At 34.1% G+C, this 23,609-nt stretch overlaps 1 protein-coding gene across 1 annotated transcript in view; it reads left to right on the top strand.

The window, feature by feature from the left end:
• Positions 1–768: 768 nt before the first annotated feature.
• Positions 769–23,609, top strand: part of LOC128999125 (unconventional myosin-XVIIIa-like) — an 83,195-nt gene continuing 60,354 nt past the window's right edge. Inside the window, exons 1-11 of the mRNA XM_054425486.1 lie at positions 769–918; positions 4,565–4,729; positions 7,150–7,756; positions 12,121–12,455; positions 14,224–14,361; positions 15,127–15,312; positions 15,732–15,908; positions 16,294–16,494; positions 19,867–20,019; positions 22,017–22,178; positions 23,038–23,182. Coding sequence (XP_054281461.1) covers positions 4,592–4,729; positions 7,150–7,756; positions 12,121–12,455; positions 14,224–14,361; positions 15,127–15,312; positions 15,732–15,908; positions 16,294–16,494; positions 19,867–20,019; positions 22,017–22,178; positions 23,038–23,182 — 2,242 coding nt within the window. The 5' untranslated portion in view covers positions 769–918; positions 4,565–4,591. The remainder of the gene's footprint in view (positions 919–4,564; positions 4,730–7,149; positions 7,757–12,120; positions 12,456–14,223; positions 14,362–15,126; positions 15,313–15,731; positions 15,909–16,293; positions 16,495–19,866; positions 20,020–22,016; positions 22,179–23,037; positions 23,183–23,609) is intronic.

The following is a 23,609-nucleotide window of genomic DNA, read 5'->3' as shown; positions in this document are numbered from 1 at the left end:
GGGTCACCAACACGATCGACCACGACAACTTAATTGCCACCACCAGTTTAATCAGAGATGGTTGATTAACGGGAGCGTATACGAACATGCTAACAACAATTTACCATCCCGACAGACAGCTACCATAATATTCTGAAACAGTGCGGGTTGTGTTCTCGTATACACCTCCATCAACTCGCCACCACGTATAATCCCGGTTTACATGCACGTCCCTGACAAGATACCTCCACGACAACCTGCCACCACAAAGGAGTGCGTATTGATATGTATGAAGTACCGTGTTCGTGTTGACGTGCTCGCTCATGTCAAGGTGTCACCTCGACAAGGTGCCTAAGATCTAAAGTCAATAGTAACAGTCTTTTATTTGGCCTGGCCTGACTCCAACTAGTCCTAATTTATAGGCTCAGTTGATTGAGAAAATTAGGAGAACGGTCGACAGTTTATCTCTTTCATTGTTAAATAGTTACAGAGTATTAAAATCTAACTACTTTCAGTTTCATGTAGTTATAATCAATGCAAGCAACATGATTTACTTGGATACTTTTACTTTACTCTTACATCCCTCTACTCAGTCAAATCCATTCTATTCTAGTCCTTTACGACTTTCCAATCTATCATATTGAATTGAAATCATTGCGAATCCGTTCTGTTGCTGTTCTCTCCGTCTGTATAGATGGGAAGAAGAAGAACAGGAGGAACTTAAAACGTAAACGAACGCTAAATAGTAGTAATATACTAATATAGTAGTGTAGTACTAGTAGTAAGAGACTAGAGAGTACGGGTATTACAATTTACAAGTGTGTGGATGAATTAAATGACATTATTTCGTGCTCGATATAGAGATTTGTATAAAATACCAAAACAATGAACCATTCCTATAAAATAAAAAATTAAAATTTGGATTTATCTGAGTTGAAGGTATCGTAAATCAAATGTAAGCTTGTAATTTAGGTAGGCCTAGTTTAGGGAAATTTAACCTGTAATAGCCTAGGCCTATCAGGTATATTATGTTATTATTTGATTTGATTTCAGTGTTATCACTTAAACCTACATGGTTTTTACACGAAATTATGTAATGTATAAACCATAACAGCTAAATGAGATGTTTTGCTAGATAATCAAAATCCTAATACCCTAGGCCTACACGACCATAGGCCTAGGCTAATCAACCTCCCTCACCAGAAATTAGTTTACCCTAAGACTACCCTTTTCAAAACAACATTGCTTTTGCAATCTTTTATTTTAAACTAGCCACTGTGAATTTGTAAGCTTGAAACTGATTATTTTAAGGAGCAATTCAAAAATAAAGAGGTATAAACAAACCTAGGCTGTGCCCTAGACCTGTTCATTTTCTTGGACTATCTAAAACGCACAAATCCTTTAAATGTTAAACTAGAAGACAACAGTCACAACATTTTTGTCCATCCCAAATTTGTTGAGAAGTCGGCCAGTCCCACCTTCTTTTCACAAAGTCTGTTTCTTCATTTGCCAAACAGGCTAGTCCCTGTATGGCTGAAGCAGGAATTTAGTCTTAAGTTGCCACTGAAACCAATGGTGATTGTAAGTTATTGAAGTTATTTTTACTAGTTTCTATTTTAGGTATCTTCTTGTATACTGACCACACCCTTTTTAATCACGTTCCAGGAAGGAATCTGTTACAACATTTTAATATAATTTGCAATTAGGATGGATTTAAGACTCTCCTCTTTAACACGTTCGCTGCTACGGACGTTCCGGAACGTCAAACGGGCCACGGCGCCAGGAGCTAGGAGCGTTCCGGAACGTCGCCGTTCATTGATGTTTAACGTTACCATGGATCAGCCAGCTCGTCACAAGCGTCCTATATTTCTTTGCAGCTCGTGGGAACGTACTTTTCTGACAATAAAAAATAAAGTTTCCCAAAATCACCACCAGTGTCATTTAGAACAGGGCTTTGTCCCACCTCTTTCCAATCCTGCTAGATAGCGACAACTTACCGACTGCAACCTGGGCAGTGCTGCTATTTATCAGAATGACTTAGTAGGCTACTATGTCCAAAGCCAGTTTGATTGCAGAACATTGCCATCCAGTAAAACTACTGTTGTTTTTACTGTAATTCAGTGTTTCGGCAGCGACGTTTACATAGCGGCGAGCTTTAGTTCAGCTCCTGGCACCGTCCCGGCATCTAACGGTCAGCAGCGAACGTGTTAAGTTAGGCCTATAATGTAGGCTTTCTTAAATTTTAACCGATTAGGCTAAATGGTATGTATGTTTTTATTTTAAATAATATTTAAAAATCCATGAGATAATTTATATCTTGCCAGTTTTGCGCTTTCCCAATTTTGGATTGTCAAAGTGGTATGTCTGTTGTATACAGGGTGTCCCGGAACTCTCTACCAATATTTTAGGGCATTGCTCCTGGGTAAGAAACATACCTAAATATCATATTTAAATTGTCCGGAAGTCCTTAGTTACTCACACAGCCGCCATTTTGTTTTTTTCAGTTATTAATTTTTTTTTTAAAGAATGGTTAAACATACGAAATGGAAACTTTGCGCAAACATTTATGACAACTAGACAAAGCTACCAAAAATTTATGAAGATTTTTCAAATTCATAAAACAAAATGGCGGCGGTTTAAAAGTTTGTTTCTTAAATAACTCGAAAACCGTTGATTTTACCAAAATTTTACAAGAATAACTTTTTTAAGGCAATGTTAATACAAATCGATCGAAACCTAAATCTTTAAGATCGGACGAGTATTACCTGAGATATTGCAGTTTTAGTGATAATTGACCGCTGGAGGTTAGTAGCAGCGCATGCTGAAAGCGGTCATGTATCACTAAACTGCCATATCTCAGTTATTACTCGTCCGATCTAAAATAATAAGGTGTCAATCGATTTGTAATACAATTGCCTTAAAAAAGTTATTCTTGTAAAATGTTGGTAAAATCAACGGTTTTTGAGTTATTTAAGAAACAAAAAACTTTAAACGGCCGCCATTTTGTATTATGAATTTGAAAAATCTTCATAATTTTTTGGTAGCTTTGTCTAGTTGTCATAAATGTTTGCGCAAAGTTTCCATTTTGTATGTTTAACTATTCTTTAGAAAAAAATTAATAACTGAAAAAAAACAAAACGGCGGCTGTGTGAATAACTAAGGACTTCCGGACAATTTAAATATGATATTTAGGTATGTTTCTTAGCCAGGAGTAATGCCCTAAAATAATGGTAGAGAGTTCCGGGACACCCTGTATAATATTGTTTCCTAAGGCACATTCAGTAACTTCTGACTTAAGACCACATAGTCTGCACACACAAATCATTTTATGTAGTATTTTATTAACTAGGACATATAAACTAACAACATTTAATTTTTTAAATATAAAAAAAAATCTTCCGAAATATTTGGTAATCCGAAATGGGTACGGTCCCAACCATTTCAGACTATCGGGACTCTACATTATTCGCTATTTTTCTGCTATTGCGAAAACGATGATACTTAATGTCTCTGTGGCAGCGGAAGTATGTGTGCCCAATTACCGCGGCAGACGTTCTGCATTTCTCTGGGATCACATGAGACATTGATGATTTTCTGCGACTGTGGAATATGTTCACGATTTTATGTTGCAGGAGACTTAGGCCTATATAATTTATCTAAACACTAGGCTTATTTAAAGTTGTTAAAACCTGTTCAGCCATTTTAAGTTATGACTCAGTAAAAAAGGTGTGATGGCTGTTGGCAGAGTGAGAACGCTATTTCTGTTTCCACCCCATTACACCACTGATATAAAGGTACCTATTGGCAGTGCGCGGCTACAACTAACAGTCCTAATGTTTTGCCTATTTAACTCTAATGAAGAGTAAAAATAAAAACTCAACAATCCAACAAAATCAACTTGTGGAAAAAATATTTACCGGTTAGGTTAGGTTAACAAAAAATAGCCACTTAAGAAACACTGCTGGACGTAATTATATCATTGTTTTTGTTGTTTGTCACAACTTTTCAACTGCATCTTGTAGTTATGAGTGAGCCCTTTCAGCTGAGAGACTGGCTTGAGTAGGCTATCAGTGTGCTGTGGGATGTGCACTCTTCCCAGTCAGTCATCCTGTTGGGTTTCCATCACCTAGCAGACTCATCTTCAATATCCCAACTTTTCATCACATACTTTCAAGTTTCACCTCAAAACGTGCACGCTATCTTTCTGCACTTCAAAACTGTAATAATTTCTATAGGCCTAAACAATGTCTGTTGTAAATGAACGCAGTTACACGCATCTTACCTCTAAATGTTTACTCAAATAGGCCTAATGCTTTGATTTGACTACTGCAAAAGGCTTGTCCAAAAATTTAGCTTCTGTTGTGGCCAAGTGAGCTAGGTCTAGTTAAAACCTGAGATCAGGACTGTGTTCTTTACTTTCATTCACTACTTTTCTGGCCGATTCCCACCCATTATGAAAGAAAATGGTTTTTTAAAGATCTTGTCTAACTTACACTAGGACTACTTCAATTAGTTGCTGAGTAAAATTAATTTATGAATAAAATAATTAGTCTTATACAGACTATTAAATTATACTTTCTTTCAGGTTTGTCTGTTCCTAAATAAACAAAAGATGTTCAGTTTCATGAAAAAGAGTGGCTGTGAAAAAGATGATAAAGAGAAGAAGAAAAAGGATAAAAAAGATCGCAAAGAAAATAAGAAAAGAGAAAGAGGAAACATGACTACTGAAGAGTTGCTCAGATTGGATGAGGTAACTTGGGCCTATTTCTGTATCTGTTACTCCTTATCTAATCAGCAAACACAGACCCAGTCATGTGTTGTCCTAGGTTTGTGGCTGTAATCTGATTGAAGCGATGCAAACGTAGAAACAGTTACGAGCCGTGGGTAAGGCTAACTTACCTAAACAGTTTTTAACAGTTTCAAATCGCCTTTGAGCGCAAAAATTACCAAAGGCATAATCTGTCCTTACTTTTTTGCTACCTTTGTCTAGCTATTATAAAAGTGTTGAATAAACATACTGCAACTTTGCAGCCAGCCATATTGAGATGTTATGTGGTAATTTATTTTTCAAAACAGTGTTTCTAGGCAGTAAAACTTTGCTGCTTAGTAAGTTCACAAAATAATAACATAGCAACCTTTGAGGCACAAGATCTTAGTGATATATCAATGTTTATCTTAGAATAATACTTTCTATTTGTTGTAAATGTTCAAATCCATGAACAAATATTTTAATCCAATATAACTTTATTAAAAAATCAAATTCATCATAAGGACAGTTTGGTTTCCTAAATCTTTTTTAGGCCTACTAGCAAGAGATGAAAGTAAAGTAAAATTGATTCAAGCACAACTTTGAGACTTAGTAAAGGGTTGCCAAAAGTGCTTTTGGCATCGCAAATGTTATTTTGTACCACTCTATAAAAAAACTAATTTAGCACTAAGTTAGGCTATACAATTATAATGTAATATACCCCGCCGCAGCAAACCTGCAGACTAAGCGAATTTCCATTAGACTGATAGGATTTACACTAAAATGCCTCCTTAAAAATATCATACTTATTCCCTATTTAAATAGAATTAGTTTAACGAGTACTTAGGTTTGCTGCAACAGGGAGGGTAAAAAGGTGTTTTTTATGTTAATAGTTTAGTAAGAAATTAATGAATTTTCAAAATTTGATCAAAATATGTTCATAAACAAGCAAACTACAACAGTTGACTTATTCTCCATAATGAATAACATGGGGATTTCAAATTTACAGTTTTTTGGAATTTTCTCCGTAACCATTAGGCGCACAATAACACTTCAATATACTAAATTATTTGTTTTATTTTGCTCTACAAAATGGTCTGAAAAGAAATTGTAAAATTTTGTGTTTTTAGGGTCAAAAATGGGAAAAACCTATTTTTACTCCATAAAACCCCCTATAAACCCCCGTTCCCATAGTCCGATCATGCTGGTTCGCGAACTCGTTCGAATAAATGTAGGTTTACACGTTTGTACCAAATTTCATCAAAATCGGCTCATTTTTGCTTGAGGTACGTGCTAACGGACATATATATATATGAATTTGAACAGATGGTGTTTTTTTTTCCTCTAGGGACCTCAAAACGAAAAAATAAATCGGTCCCGGGTCCAGGTCTTACCATGAGTACCGGTACTACGGTAATAGCTTATTCCCTATTTGGGAAATTCGCTAAAATGGGAAGTACAATGTTCCTAGGACAAGAACTACATATTGCTCTACCAAAAAAACATTAACTAATAAGGATAGGTATTGAACTTTGAGGTTATGGTAGCCATGTAAAAATAGCTACTTAGCCTATGTGCATTCTGGGAACATGCAAATAAATTCAAACACTGCTGTTTTAAACAAATCTTTTTTAATATATATATATATAGTCTATAATTCGAATTTGGAATTCTATTCCTGACCACAATAAAGCCATATAAAACCGTGGTAGGTTTAAGCACAGAAAACGTACTACTATGACCCAGAATGCCAACCGCATGGTAAAAAGCATTAAGTGTTTTGAGAGAGCTTTGCCTGTCAATCCGTAGGCAGCGCCACCAGCGTTGCTATGCTATTGCATGGCAACGCTGGTGGCGCTGCCTACGGATTGACAGGCAAAGCTCTCTCAAAACGCTTAATGCTTTTTACCATGCGGTTGGCATTCTGGGTTATAGTAATACGTTTTCTGTGGTTTAAGGCAGAGATTAAGTGTATAATTTTCATGATCAGAAATGATTGAATCTCTTGGCAACGGCGTGACGGGTTGTTGGTGGCTTGCGTAAACGATTCTATTCAGGATTTGTCAATTGTCATAGATTGTTATTGTAGGTTATTTTATTTGATTTATCTATATTAATTGTTTTATTAATGTTTTAGAGGTCAAGTTGTTGAGTGGACTCGCCAACTCCCAACTACGCCTCTCAAATTAAGTAATTTCTAATTTAATTTTAACACTTTAGAGGTCGTGCGGAACGAGGTGAAGCCTGAGATTTTTGGCAGGAACGGTCTAAAGCGGGGAAATCCATTGTGGGGGTAAGAGACGAGCCGATCGTCGCCTTGCATAGCAACACTTCCCCCGCCACACCACTATTCCCCTCCAAGCTTCACCTCGTTCCGTACGACCTCTACTCTTTCTTTACTTACTTTAATTATGTCTGTGCAGGTTCGACGCTCATTGAAAATTAGAGGACGTCGAAAAGAAAAAGAAAAACTACCTAGTGGAATAACGGCTGATTACAGTGCAAGTTTTTTTGCCGAGTTAAGTAGAAACAATGATGGAGCTTGTGGACCTAGCTCTCATAGTCGTAGTGATAATCTAACCCAAAGTGATAGTTCGGAAACGAGCATGACATCTATTAACAATCCCGGTCCATCACACAGTAACTTGCCTCCACTACCTCCTCGACCACCCAAGCGCGGGATCCTCAAACAAACTCCGAAAACCTCTAGTAATAATGACTTATTAAGTCAGGGAGATACATCTTACACTCTAATGAGGAACACGTTACAAAACGAAGTTATAACTTATCAGAACTTACCAAAGCGATCGGCCCCGGACGGAACCAATGAAGGTGTTGAAGACTCATCGTCAATCGGCAGTGGAGATCACACGCCTAGCAGTTATCTGACTGCTCCAGTAGTCAAGGACGGCAAGACCCCGAGTATCGACAGTCTAACTGACTCGGCAACTAACAGCAGTTTTGCCACTCCTCCCTTTAGCATGAGTCCTGTCGGAGAAAGCCAAAGTCATCCATCAAATCTGGAGAGTAGTAAGTAAACAGCTTTTATCAGGATGATTTGTGCCATATTTTGACAAGTGATAATTTATAATTAAATTACTGTTGTTGTTTACCGATAAATTTGTCTCGCTAATTGCCGTTTGATCTTTTATATGTACATTTACTGTTGAAAATATAAGTAAGCCTTCAGTATAAAGGTACATTTAAGTTTTACTTGTGAACAATCATTAGTTTTGAGATCTCGGTAAAGCGTCAAACTGTGATCTGCTTTGTTTGCTTTTGCATCTTTGTATAAATTAAACAAATTATATAGGCCTACTTTAGTAGCCTATCCCACAAACTGTTGAAAAATGTTATTCTAAGTTTTGATAAAATATTAGCTGAAATGTTCTTTTGGAAGATATTATATTATTTCTACTTAGTTTACTTGAAACTTTAATGCAATCTTTAATATTTTAAAACAAAGCAAAATTAACTGATTATATTTAGGACTTTACTGAAATTTGCATACACAAATATATATATATATATATATATTTTTTTTGCAACAAAACAAGTTGGAAACATAGATGTTGTATGGTTTTAGTCACAGCTGGAAACGGTTAGAACAATTAACTGGAGTACAATGATTGGTAAAAAAACAATTTTAAAAGGTTTTAACTTGAACCAAATAGTGACAATTGGATACTGAAGTAGATGCCCCATCAACATGGACCATCTGTCAGCAATTTTTTATTAAAAAAGAACACAGTTGAGTTAGCCAGTCACAGAATGCGCTAGTGCCTAAAGTTATATTTTATTTCTTATTTTTCGTTATTGAAATACCGGTAGTTGACGGGTCAGTCGTTCCATCAGTTTGACTTGGTAAACAAGTTTGTGTGTCCGACAGTAATTATAAATTTACATCAGCACAAACTGCCGATAATTTGCATAAACTACTTTGACATGGGATGGAATGTCTAGTTGTATCGGTAGTCAAAGCTTTAGCCTAATGGAAACTAGGCTACATTTTAGATATACATGCTACCAATTTCATTGGCAGGAAGAAACAAATTGTGATGGTTCTTGTGTCTTAATAGTAAATTATTTTCCATTTCAAAGTAAAAACTAAAATTAAAATATTATGTATAGTAACATTTTAACAATGTATTACTTTTGTTAACAAGGGAAACCCGACAAGTGTATATAGTGCAAAAGTGTTCTATATATCTATCAAATTAACTTCTTAGCTCCAACTGCCATTTACAAATGTATAAAAAACTTGCATTGCTATTAGCCTAGGCCTATATACACTCTTAAATAGAAAAAAATCACTTGAATAAATACATGATTGCGCTTTCTGATCACAAAATCTCTTAAACCCAAATAAGGATAAGAAACAAACTATTAAAAACTGAATATACTGTAAGTAAAAAATATGTTATCTATGAATATTTTTTAAACGTTTTTGAGTAGCCTAAGTGACAAAAAAAAAAAATAAATAAAAAATAAAATGGGTGTATTTTCTACTAACTCTCAAGACTGTTGTAGTTTATTCAATTTTTTTAAATTAAATATAAGATATGTTTTAGGTCTTGAACATTTGTTAATTACTGTATATAAAACAAGTTCTCGAGTTGTTAAACAATCCCTCAATAAATATAGATCCGATCACAACCATACAATTTAATTGTTAGAGTTTAATAAACTAAAATGATGATAATCTTTAATTTCTCACATGGCATGGTGTCCTCTTGATAGATTATCAGTTTAATATGTTTAGTTAGCCTATATTTAAAGAGAAAACACAAGTTTTTTTAATGAGTGTAAGTACTAAGACAAATTAAACACAACTTGCACACATTCAAATGCAGGCAAACGAAAAAGAGCGAACAAAAACCACACGCTGTTTACGCACAAAGGACGACTTTACCAAAGTCACCGAACTGTTTGGTACTCTAAACATTTTCACTGCTCTCTTCCTTGAACTATTACCATTAACAGTGTGCCCATTCATTTGAATGTCATTTGATAACACTCAGTATTCCCTCAGCTAACTCCAAAATCCAAAGAAAAAAGTTTGAACAGATTTCCTCAATTTTATTCCAACAAAAATTCTTAGCGCGAGTTAACAAATTTTTAAAAAAGGTTTCAACTTTCAACATTGTTAATCTTTGTTTGAATGTGTTCATTTCCCAACTAGTTCATTAGTTTTCCAGTCTTATAACATTTAAAAAGTATGTACAATTCTGTATGCTGTTTTTTATGCCACAAATATGTCTTTAAGACTATGTAGTACCTACATACTTTTGAGAGTATCAGAAAGTTTGGTTTCAAATAAAATTAAACACAAATAATTTATTCCAAGAATATACAGTTAGTACTATAGGCCTACAGAAATTACAATTGAAAAAAATTATATTCCTACTACTAGCCTATTTAAAACATTTCGTGACAAAGAATTATTTTATTTATCTATTTAATCGTCAAACTATTTTGAGGTTTGTGAAATAACCACCCAGTTAGTTCGCCTTTAAATTCAGTTTCATTATTCATTAATGTTACCTAACTGACATTACACAACAATAGAAATTATCTGTTACCTTGATAACATATCTGCCTATTTATTAAAGTGTAGTTTTTGTTAGAGTTTGTTTAAAAATATGACATAACTATATTTTATCTTACATTTATCTATTAGTGTTAAAAAGTACAAAATAGTATTTATCATTAAATTTTGAAATGAATCTTATTTTGATGTCTTTAAAATTGGGGCTTTAGTCAACACTAATCTTTTTTTAATGATTGAATGTTGAACTGAGTTTCCCGTTGGGTTTGGAAAGATGTAACTGTTACTGGTTAGTTTGGATGACACTTTAGAATACACCGTAATACATTAGTATTCTGGAACTGTCCCTGCTCGTTGGTATGCAGTTTCTTCCGGACACTCATTCATCTTTCAGAATAACAATGTAGACTTAATGTCATTTATGTTGACACCTCGTCTAGTCTATTACTTTGCTAATCGTCCCAGAGTAGATAAAATCTTCAAGTTCAGTTATCTGTGTCTGATAGCAAAGTCTGTTTTATTACCTTCGTATCTTACTTGCAATATATTGTGTAGTCTCCTTATCTACCTTGAGAGTTAACATTCCATTAAGAATTACAATTAAAAATTGTCACATTTTTTGTGTTACTAGTTTTGAAAGCTGACTTAGTAAAAATTCAAATCGTAATTGCAGAATGTTTTTGAGGAGAATTAATTACTCGTGTTCAGAATATTTCTTTCTACTTTAAAGTAAATATTTATATTGTTATAATACTAGAGCATAAAATAAATATTTTCCGTGTTTATCGTTAAATATAGCAATGGAATAGCAAATATATTTCTTTCTTGCACACGACATTAAAATTTATTAAGTCTTAGCCTTCAAACTTAAAGATAATATTGTAATGGGAAGAAGTAAAAAAGTAAAAATAACTATTAATTGCGTAATGTTATCCAATGAAGACTTATTCAGTTGTGTCAACTCAGATCCCTACCCAGAAATTTCAAAATTGTTTACAAAAACTTCATTTTACCAACTGTGCAAAAAGACATGATTGGTCACTAAATAAAAAAAGTTTATTAATCATCGTTCTAAGAGGCTATCTCACCAAGATAAGAGTAAGGTAAGAGGTTTGAGGCTATCTCACTCAATATAGACTTAACTTGACTAACCTATGATAAATTAAACCAAATTAAACTTTCTTATCACTAAATGGTTTATACTTAGAATAATTATGAAACAGGTGACATTGTTAGCAAATAATTACAATAAATATACCTTGAAGATCAACGTTACATTCTATGTCCCTAAATAAAAAAAGTTTCCAAAAATAATTGTTTGAGTAGTTGTTTATGCTAAAAAGTATTTTGAAAGTTTCTTTCTTGAACACAATTATTTTAGGTATATTCTTGAAATCTACAGGTTACTTATAAAACAGTTATTTTGCCTTGTATGTTTGTTTTTCTATAAGATACACACACTGGATGGGAAAACAAAAATTTATCCAAAACTTTGTGTTAAATAAAAATTTTCATAGTAAAAACCTGTGTAGTTTGTTTATAACACAAGGTTTTGCGTAAGTATACATTTGAAACATTTAAGATTTTTAATTCCCTAATAGCGATTTGCAAGATTTAAAAAAATGTGAGAACGAAATATTCTTGCATATTTAAGTTATTACTTTTGTTTGAAAACCATTCATCTTTATCACATGATAAACTCCAGAACATAATCACATAATCTATTATTGAAAAAAAAAAACGTAAGAGTAGTTAATATATACAAATATTTTTGTAATAGATTGTTGGTATATTTATCTTAACCTATATCTATCTACTAAAATATACATTCTGTACTTTTTTGTAGGTTTGTGTTGTGATCTCTCTCTGCCAAGAATAGAACCTGTGAGACTACCCAAGCCACGAGTATTGTCCATCTCACGTCAACCTCCTCCCCGAAATGACTTTGGATTCTCGTTGCGCCGCGCGATGGTAGTTCAGCGAGACACCAGTGGAGGGGGCGGTTACACACTCTCAGCTGTCATCTTTGCTGAACCCGGCGCGATTGTTCAACATCGGAACGATACGGGTCTGCTTCCAGGAGATCGGTTGCTGGAAGTCAACGGTGTCAAAGTCGATGATAAGTCCCGTGAAGAAGTGATAGAGATGATAAAATCATCAGGTGCAGTGGTCAGTGTTAAGGTAAATATGGTCTTATGTGTCTTTTACCTTTGTTGAATTGAATTATGGTACAGTACATTCCCAATTATTCACAACTGGATTTACCAAGATCGTAAAAAAACATTAAAAAATATATTATGCAAACTAATTGTACGTTATACAGTATCGGCCAAGATGTTTAGCAAATGAAAGCCCATCATCTTGCGGATAGACTATAAAGTTGCCGTTGTTTACTTCATCGACGACCAATTACAACCGATGAGTTGATAAGTTACATTACGAGGATGTTTAATTTTTGTCATTAGGCCTACTTATTACTAGACCTATACATGGGCTCTCCAATACTATCTGTTTTGTAAAAAGATTTGTTTTAAATAAAAGTTAATAAACACTGCATTTAAAATATTTATTATTACATAAACTTGTATTAAAGCTTAATTAAACATTCAAAGTCAATGTTAGTTACTTCCCGGGCATTTTAGGATAGATTTTGCACCATCCACGATTTTGATTATCCACGACAAAGTCACTTATTTTTGGGAGTCTACTGTATTATAGAGAGTACTATATACTATTTGGGATATCAGTAATCCCAATCATGAATCAGAAACAGCTGTTTATGGTTTGTTAAAGTCTACTTAATAAGCTTACAAATGTAAGTGTATTATGCTAAAACTTAGAGAACAGAATTTGCTGGTTTGTTATAAAGATATTATTAGCAACTGTTAACACACACTTATATGTTATGATATGCTTTACACACTGTCTATAATGAGTAATATTTTTAATTTACAGTACAATTATCAGTACAATACATTACTATATATCACATTGACTTCGTATATCCTTCCTAATCCAATCAGTTCTAAAAATATTTTTTTTTCTTTTACATATATCCTAATCTGAATTACATGACTGTTCATTTCTGATTCCATGCCAATATGTATGCATTAAAAATGTTATTTATAACTCAGGTTATTTCATTTATTGATCTAAACAGCGCTAAGTTGACTTGATTGCACTAAAACATATTTTATTTTTAAACGTGGTTTTAAGGTCAGGTCAATAATGAATTCAGTTAGATAAATATTTTGGGCATCACTCAGCTTTATGAAATGAGGAGAACACAATCCTTGTCATTTCACATTTAAACACACATTTTAAACAAAATTACAAAAGTAAAGATGATATAACGGAGTCTTTAGTGTTGGTGTGTGAGATGAACTGTGGTGACAAGGAATGTGTTCTCCTTATTTCAAAAAGGTGAGAGATGCTCAAAAATTTTGATCTAACTAAAACTTATTTATTGAATGTTAAAAATAACAAATGACAACTGAAAAACAGTTAAAGATATGGTTTATTTAATTATTCTGTAATTATCAGCTGTTTCCGAGTTTGCGCTGATTGGACATTGATGTGTAAATGAGCCTCTGTCAAAGAGATTACTGTTGACCCCAGTCTACAGTGCAGCGTTTGTTTTGATAACTCCTTCGTTATTGATTAGTCATATGTCAATAGCAATGGGAAGTGTTGGTTTTAATGCTTGAGAGAAATCTAGCCATTTGACATGAATAATTTGTTCAAAAAGAAATTCAATAACAGGGTAAATATTTTTTTCTTAGCATAATTATTAGTTTTGTTTAAAGTGTTTTTGTAGGTGTATACAATAACACACAATAACATTAAGGCAGTGTAGTCGTCTAAATGTAGGCCTGTTTGATGAATTTTCTTACTTATCAGTACCGTAAGTAGTGAGTCAATGAGTTGAGTTAATGTTTTGTGTTTATAGGTGCAACCAGTCAGTGAGTTGAGTGAATTGAGTCATAGATCTACAATGGACGGGCAGACGGTGGAGTTAGATGACAGCAACATTCGAGGCGGAACTCTAAGACGAAGTGGCAGTCGACGGTTCAATCACTCAAACATGGTCAGTATCAGGGAAGAGGAAAAATAAATTTTATTTTGTGAAAGAGTTTTGTTATTTCAAAAATTCTTAAATGTTTCCTTTGGTTAAAAAACAGAGGGGCTATTATTTCGATTCCATCCCAACCTCAAAGCTGGAACAAATTCAAACAAATTTGTCAATGTTAGTTTGAGTACGGTAGGGATGTAATATGAATTATTGATAAAGTTTCAGCCGTAGGTATACATTTGACTGCCCAATCATAATGAGAACATATATTTCATTTAAACATATCCCAGGTAACAAGATTCATATGTAGTTCAGGGCGATGTCGTTAAATCAGCCTCCGTTAAATAGGATCCCTGGATAACCGGAGCAGTCTGCAATTAATAAACTTGAATATAAATTTATATAAGATATAAATGTTTGTAGTGTATGAGCACACAATCAAGCGGGGATTATCCCTGGTTTTGTGCAACCTAGTTTGTTTGCTATGACTGAGCATCTCAGTTATTGTAATTGTTAATGTTTTACTGAAATGTGGAATCATTTTTCAAATCTTTGAATCCGTTCAGTGTTGTTTTTCTCTGCAGTATATGAAAATGTTGTAGCATACATATATCTTTCTTGTCGTTTTCTGCTTTTCCTCAGGCTAACACAGATTTTTGTTGTGTGGGATTGGCCATGGCCTCGGCTAGTCCAACTTAATGAGGTTTTACTGTACATACAAAATTGATTTTTGAGTTAGAAACATCTCAAAGTGTATGTTTTTAGACTATTTATTTTCAGGCTAAAACAGAAGAACAAGTAGCTTTGGAGCGCGATTGGCTGCAGAAGGATCATCTCTGGTTGATTCATCGGAATGGGTTTTCAGCCGTGACTGTTCTCTCACACCAACCCGACATCCACAAAATGACTGTGTCTGTAGACAGTAGCGGGGAAGAGATACAGATTGAAGAAGATGAAGTAGAAAAGGTACAATCCTGAAGTTAATGACATCCCTGCACAATTCCGAAGCCAATCACATCCCTGCAACAATTCCGAAGCCGATCACACCTCTGCCACATTCCGAAGCCAATGACATCCCTGCCACAAATCCAAAGCCGATCACATCCCTGCCACAATTCCGAAGCCAATGACATCCCTGCAACAATTCCGAAGCCGATCACACCCCTGCCACAATTCCGAAGCCAATGACATCCCTGCAACAATTCCGAAGCCAATCACATCCCTGCCACAATTCCAAAGCCAACTGCCAATTAATTGGACCTGATTCCAATTCATGGACCAATTAAAAAGCTTGTCTCATAAAGATGAAAACTCGTTTATTAAACACCAATATTGTTGTGTATCAATGCAACAGTTTATTTTTACTGAGTGATTTTCTCTTTCAGGCAAATCCTCCGACTCTAGACAGAGCGGAAGACTTGACACAGTTACTCTATGTCAACGAGTCTAGTGTACTCAACACCCTCAGACAGAGGTACGCAGCCAACCTGATCCACACTTACGCAGCCGATGTCCTCGTCATCATCAATCCTATGGCACCTCTCGCAATATACTCGGAAAAGGTTGGTATCTTTCAAATGAGAATACTCATTTATTGAGACAATCATTAGGACAACATGCTCTTTTTTTCACAAATAAACTCAAAAATGCCAACTATAATCTATGGTCAGATACACATGTTACTCTCCATATATCCAGGCCTAATGCACACAATCCCACCAGGCCAAGAATTAGGTAGGGCGTTTTCAGCGCCACCGTTACCGTCTGTCTAAAACAGATCCTAGGCACATAGTGTGAGGTAGGGAGGTCCAAAGGCGACTTGCTACCGAATTATAATGAAAAACTGTGAAAATGTAGATAAACATTACTATTATTTACACAATTTGACAAACATATGTATTCACTGCTATTGTGAGATTGTTACTACTGAGTAACTGTTGTTTGCAGGTGTGTCACATGTTCCGAGGATGTAAGACGGAAGACATGCCTCCCCACATCTACGCTACTGCGCAGTCTGCGTACGAAACTGTCATATCCACCAGACACGACGGTTCTGTTGTATTCATGGGACACTCCGCCAGTGGTAAAACTACGAACTTCCGTCACACGCTTCACTACTTGGCTTTGGTCGCTGGATACCAAAATAAGGTTATTTTTATAATTAATTAAAAATAATAAATCGATCAAAAACCTTGATTAAACCAATAGTTATCCTGTAGGAGAAACTCTTATTATTGTAGAAAAAAACAAAAATATACAGCCGTTATGAGAGTGAACAGAATAAGTTGTTTGTTTGTGTCCAGGTGAAAATTTGTTAAATAATCTGGTACTATAATAGTAATTCTATTTTCTTTACTTTATTTTGAATGAAAAATTTTTATTTTAATAATGTATTCATTTATTGAGTAAGACAATAGTTATTTGTGCAACTAGTGAGAAAAGTGAGCAATTGACTCACTCGAGAGAAATCCTTACTCACGAGCCGTAGGCGAGTGAGGAATGGTTTCTCGAGTGAGGCAATTGTACTTTGAACTCGAGTTGCACATTATACTTTTCCTACAGTTACCATAAAACAAATAAATTGGTGAAGAAACATAACCTATTTTTTAGGGGTGTGCGAAGCAGCAAGAAATTTTCGATTCGAAGCAACGATTCGATTCAAAAGATTTTCGATTCGATTCGATGCAACTCGATTCGAAGCAATACGGTATTTTTCTATTCATAATTGTCAATTGAGTGGATTAACAATAATTAAAATTTACCACATTTGTGTAATGCAAATTTTTGTTGATGTGGTATTAGGCCTATTCATACTTAACATATGAATTTTAGGTGAAAAAATATTTATTTTCAATCATAGGGATTAGAATAACCTGTGAGCTGGTTTACTTGCCTATTTCATAATTTTTACTTGGAATTGGCTCAATTGCACGAAAGAAGAAAATATTTTTTTTTATCAAGACATTAATTCTCATTTTAATAACTGTTTAAATAACTAAATAGGTACCGTCAGCTAAATTACAACAAATTTGAATGGAACTTAATATAAAAAGACCATTAAGAAATAAATTTAGCCTACATATCCTGTGGACCTGCTTCAGGACTGCAAGCAAGAAGAAAATAAAAATAATATGTTTCCACCATGCAATATGTATCATTCATTCCCTGCCCCCTAACCTCCTTAGTATAATAACCTCACACTTACATTATTTGTTACATCATCATAAATAAAGAATTATCTATTATTGGCATCAGTTAGTAGGCCTACAGCTTTACATAGGCATTATTTTTTATAGGACCTAAAAAAGTCCTAAAAGTGTACTAAGCAACATGACAAGTGGAGAACTCATTGAAGAAAAGATATTGTGTAAACTAATTTAGGCCCTACTATAAAACTAAAAAACAGTAAATAACACACAAACATTGTTTATGGTATAATTATTAAGGACTGTAAAAAATGCATATCATGTCATACAGTAGTATAGACCTACTGCAAGAGATTAAAATCCTAAAACAACTGATTTTGATAGCTAATGAATGAAATAAAAACCCATAAAATAAAGCCAAACAAAATCACAATTAATTAGGTACCCGAAAAGTAACTCTTAAATAATATATAGTAGATTAAAATAATATTAAATCAAGAGATAAGAAAGTTAAATACTAACTTCTAATGCCCTTGGCAACACAGGTCAATGTTTTTAAACTACCCTCAATGTTTTTGGAACAGCAGGGTCTTTTTCTCTGAAGGAAGGGTATTAGTATGTCAACAAAAACAATGAATCACTCTCCCCAGCCAAGCCCAGGCAACGATGTGTGCATTCAAGGTCATAGACCCTACCCCTCCCCTCTTACACCACCCGGTTGCTACCCAGTTGCTTCAATTGCTGACAAAATGCAAGTGATGAAACAAGGAAGTAGAGACAAAAAAATATATTTCTTTATTCAAAAACAAAACTGTTACAGATCATTTTCAAAGAAATTAATTCATTGTAATTTGTGAGTTGTAAATATTGTATTGGATCTTAGAAATATATTTTTTTAACCCCATCTAACCAAGATACAGATCTGTTCACTATATCAGATATTTATTTTGTTTATAATTTATTATGTAAAATACTAAAATATATTTTAAATTAGGTATGGAATAAATAATAAATGATTAAACTAGTATGTCTGGATAAATAGTCTATTCTTTTGACTTTGTTTTCTTTGCACTGTTAGTGTTGCGTAACAGCTTTTGTCTTGTCAATCTTGTCAGTAGACGACTAGACTAGCTCTGGCTAGTGGCAGTGCGGCAATTGCTCTGTTGTGTCTTTATTCGTGAGCCAACTTACTAATCTTTAATTCTCATTTGAACATTTTAATTCCTCTGTAATAATAGATATAATAATATAAGAGTGTTTCTTTGGAAATAAATTATTCTTTTTTTTCTCTTGCCCGAACAAAAATTGGGACCAACAAAAATACCAAATGTATCAGTCTATAACATTAATCTTACTAGTTAAGTATTAAGTAACAATTTTTCAGACTTATTTTAAAAATCATTTTGGAGTGACCTATCTTGTTTTGGCTAAGTTTACAGTACTGTAGTAAAATATTTTTCACACTGCTTACATCAAGACAAAAAACAAAACCTCTCATCATTTGCAATGTCAAAACGAAAAAATATAAAACAATTAAAGCTATATTTAATGCAAAGAATGTATTAAATAAGAACGCCTTCGTAAAGGAAACGCAACAGCAACGCGCTCCTGTATTGCGGGTATTGCGTTGACTTTCTGCAGGCGTTTTTCGTATATGGATACTGACTCCCTCATGAATCGAATCGTTTTTTGACCACCACTGAATCGAATCGCGATTCGATGCATCGAATCGAATCGAATCGAAATTTCGATGCATTTTCGATGCATCGCACACCCCTACTATTTTTACACAGAAGTGAACTTTTAATATAACATTTAATGTGAAGTTACAAATACAACAGTACAACAGCTGACCAGCTGATTTACAGCCAGTGCTGCCAACGTATTTCGCGCGCATATGACGTTGCCTGCATGTTACGCGCTCACTATTTCGTGCCTTCACGTTGCAAATCTGGAGTGAGACAAAGTAATTAGAGTGAGACAATGTTAACATTGTCTCACTGATGAGCGAATTGGCCATTTTGCTTTCTCAAATCAGTGAGAGAACATGTACATTGTTAGGTATTATTATAAAGTTATATAAAACAATCTGAATGTCTTACAGACAAGTCATTTAGGTCTCTTTTGAGAGTGCGATTCAACATTTTTTATTACACCGTCTATGGATGTTTTAAAATTTTGGTTTTGGTTATTGAACATAAGGTCAGTTGATTTGCCAGTGTGAGACTAGAAAATTAACCAATCATATTTTTTATTTAAAAATATGTTCTCACATTAGTATTACAAGTTACAATCAAATTATATCCAACCTTATTACAATGATCATCTTGTTACACTCTGAAAAATCCATGTACTTAATTGTCAATGGTTTTAGGTGATTATCCCCGAAAAACTGAATGCAATTTGGACCTTGTTAGAGGCATTTGGGAATGCCAGTACTCAAAACAATGTTAATGCTACTCGCTTCACACACATATTCAGTTTGGATTTCGACCAATCAGGGGCAATCGCTTCGGCTTCGGTGCAGGTAAGTTACATTGGCTCCAGTAGAAAAGTCCCAAAAGGTGTTTTTTGTGCAAATAGTGGCCAAAATTTGTGTTTTTTAAAGTGAGTTAAACAATTCTTTGAGTTTTAAAAATTCACTAGCACATAACTTGCGGATCATATTTTGTCTACAGTCGTAATCATGTGGCAACAAAAAAATCCCAACATTAAAAATATTGGCACAACTTTGAGAAAAGTTTTATTTTATTAGTGAATTACAATGTTGAGGCGTTGGTAAATGAAATTTCATTGCCAACTTTAATGCTCGGCAAACGAAAAACTTTCATTATTCAACAAACAAACTCGGCAAACGAAAGTAATTATTTCATTATTCAACCAAAAGTCACCTTATGTTTATTTATAATATCATCATTTTGCACTTGGAAATTATTATGATCTATACACGGACCATTTCTTGTAGATCTCTTTTTATTTTTCCTCTTGCAAATTATAACTTTTAGTTCTTTGACCGCTCATCAAATGTTTTCCTCAATCTTCAAATCCAACTGGACGATTCATGGGAAATGGTGCCTTGTATATCGATTACTTCATTTTAAACATTCTTGTCACCAAGACTGATTAAGTACGATATATATATATATATATATATATATATATATATATATATTATACAGACTGTCCCAAAAGTCCCGGACCGGTTTAATATTTTCTAAACGACAACAGATAAATCAATAAGATTTTACACATCAACACCACACTTAAAAATCTACTTTTTTAAAGAACTATCAATTTTCTGTCATATCATGGGGACGTCCCACGAGGAGTCAGAAGGAAATCTTAAATAGGAGCATAGGTCAATATGCACATCAGTTTAAAGGGCTTAGCTAGCAGAGTTCAATGCCGGAAACCGCGCCTCGAAAGGATCACCCGTTACAAAATGGCGGCCGTTCAAAGATTTCTTGAACCTGCCATTTTGAATCTTTGAACGACTGCCATTTTTTACTCAGGCGTTCTTTTGAGCTTGAATTTACGGCATTGTAATCTACTAGTGAAGACCTTTACTTTGATGTGCATATCGACCTATGCTTACGTAAAAAAATTTTTTCCGATTCCTAGGGCTGTGCCCCCAAATGCAAATTAAATGAATCTTTGAACCACTGTCATTCTTGACTTGGTTGTCCGTTTGAGTTCAAATTTGCAGCATTAAATTCTGCTAGTAAAGACCTTTAATTTGATGTACATGTCAACCTATGCTCCTATTTAAGATTTCCTTCTGACTCCTTGCGCGTCGTCCCCATGATGTGACAGAACATTTATATTTCCATAAAAAAGTAGATTTTTAGGTATGGTTTTGATGTACTAAATCTTATTGATTTATCTGTTGTAGTTTAGAAAATATTAAACCGGTCCGGGACTTTTGGGACAGTCTGTATATGTTATTTACCTCTGTCCAGTGTTCAGTCTTAAATATAGTCTGGGGGGACTAGTTTCAGGGTGAATAAATTTGGCTGGCTTACAGTTTTTTAAATCTATCTGTGTGTAAATTGAACTTTATGTGTTGTCCTTTATATACATTTTGATGAAAACTTCAGTCGGATTTATAGACTAATTCAATTTGATGCGGATTTTATAATGGGTCTTTGAACCGAAACTAGTTATTTCCAGACTATTTTTAAGACTGAATACTGACAGAGGTATGTAACCTATATATTATTTGATTATTTCTTCTATGATTGGGGCGACTGCTGGTAGTGCACAGGACTTCTTTTGTGGAATCGTGGGTCCAAATCCAGCCTTGTGATTGCTTTAAATTTAAGATTATGTCGAAATTGGTGCTTTTGATTTCATACTATGTAGTTTGTCCAACTCTAGTGAAAGAAAAATAGGCCTGTGTGTCTTAGGCCAGAAGACAAATTTTTAATTTCAGTAACAATGTCAAATTCTTTAGTTCTTGATTTCCTATTAAGTATAACAAGATATTGTTCTATACATTCTACCAATTTCAAATTTTGTTTACAGCTTCTTTTGAATGAGCGTTGGCGTGTCGCGTACAGACCAGAACAAGAATCTACATTCCATGTATTCCGACGGCTGATCCAGGGCTGTGATGGTAATTTACGCAAGGAACTCGCCCTCGACGCTGTGGGGGAGAACAACCCTTACATTGGACTCATCAGCAAGGTCTGTGCTTGCGATTGGAACCTTGATAGTAAAGATTTCTGGTAGAAAATTTTAGAACAACAATTTTAATCCCTTTTCATATTAGGAACGAAGGAACATGTGTGCAAATTGTGCAGTTTTAAACTTCTAATAAAACTACTAATTGTAAATAAATTCAATTTGTTGAATAAGTCCATTTTCATACACAATTCGGTCTCTTGTTTACAATCTGACTGTGGTCATATATTCAATTGAAGGATCAGCTGTTTAATTACAAATTACATTTAAGCCATTATAAAGTAAGTTGTTCAGCATCACTTGATCTTTTAAAGTGGATCTAGAAATAAATTAAACTCAAGAGGACGGAGCCCTGAAGGAAATCACCTTTCTAGTTACCATTTGCCCCTCTGCCAAATCATAATTTTTAAAGTGATACCTAAATCTTTAAAATAGGCTAAGTAGGTGAAAAAGGGATCTTAAAGAGAAAATGAAATAACTTATTTTATTATAATTAAAGAGGCTAGGTACGTGTATCTCGCTCAACCCTATCTTATTTGACATTTAGGGCAATTTTTGACAAGGTTTAACTGATATCAAGATTAAAGAAACACTTGGGTTCAAATCGCGCCAAAGGTTCTAGCTAATGGTTGAAATGTAAAGCTTGGAAGGCCAAATTCAAATACCAATAGCTTTTAGTAATAAAACCATACCACGTGCTCCTAAACTCAGCCAAAGTAAGACTAACTGTATAAATAAAAATAATCATTATCTTAGACAAAGGGAACTATCTATTCATTGGAGATCTCTTGTTTGCATGTTGTGTGTATCTTTAATTTTTTATCCAAACAATTAAAACTTAACCTAGAAACTGTTATTTTAGGTCGAAGACCTCCAAAAAGCTATTGGAGAATTCTCTCGCCTTTGCGGAGCTCTGACTGTGATAGGAGTATCAGACTCTGAAGCTAAAGTGATTTGGTCTGTGATTTCAAGTATTCTTCATTTAGGAGCAGCAGGAGCAGTGTACAGTAAGTGCATTTTTTAAAGTTATAATTACTTCTCAAGCGTAATAGAATTGAACAAAATTAAACTTTGCACTCTATATCCTTTTTGTATAAAATTAAAGTAGTTATAAAGTTTTACAAGATTTTTTCTCTTTTTTTTTCTAAAATAATTTCTTGACCAATCACCAATTCTCATTCCATTGTTCTTGTTTAAAATATACATTGATACTGTTTTTCCATTTATTAACTTTTTAGATTCTCAGTACCTTCTCTCCCTTGTGTTTATTATATGCTGTGGTTGCATTCCATTTCGATTTTGAGTTGGTGGTGATAAAAGAATCACTAATTCCAACCTGTTTTAGTTGTAGTCAATTTGGCATTCTATATTTGGAATTGAATGAAATCACAAACATCCAAAGTATCACTGACCAATGAAATGACCACATTTCAT

Source organism: Macrosteles quadrilineatus, unplaced genomic scaffold, assembly GCF_028750875.1.
Source record: "Macrosteles quadrilineatus isolate MER2022 unplaced genomic scaffold, UCM_ALF_1.0 Scaffold_7__1_contigs__length_78375512, whole genome shotgun sequence".
Lineage (NCBI taxonomy): Eukaryota > Metazoa > Arthropoda > Insecta > Hemiptera > Cicadellidae > Macrosteles > Macrosteles quadrilineatus.
This window is presented reverse-complemented; position numbering and strand designations above follow the sequence as displayed.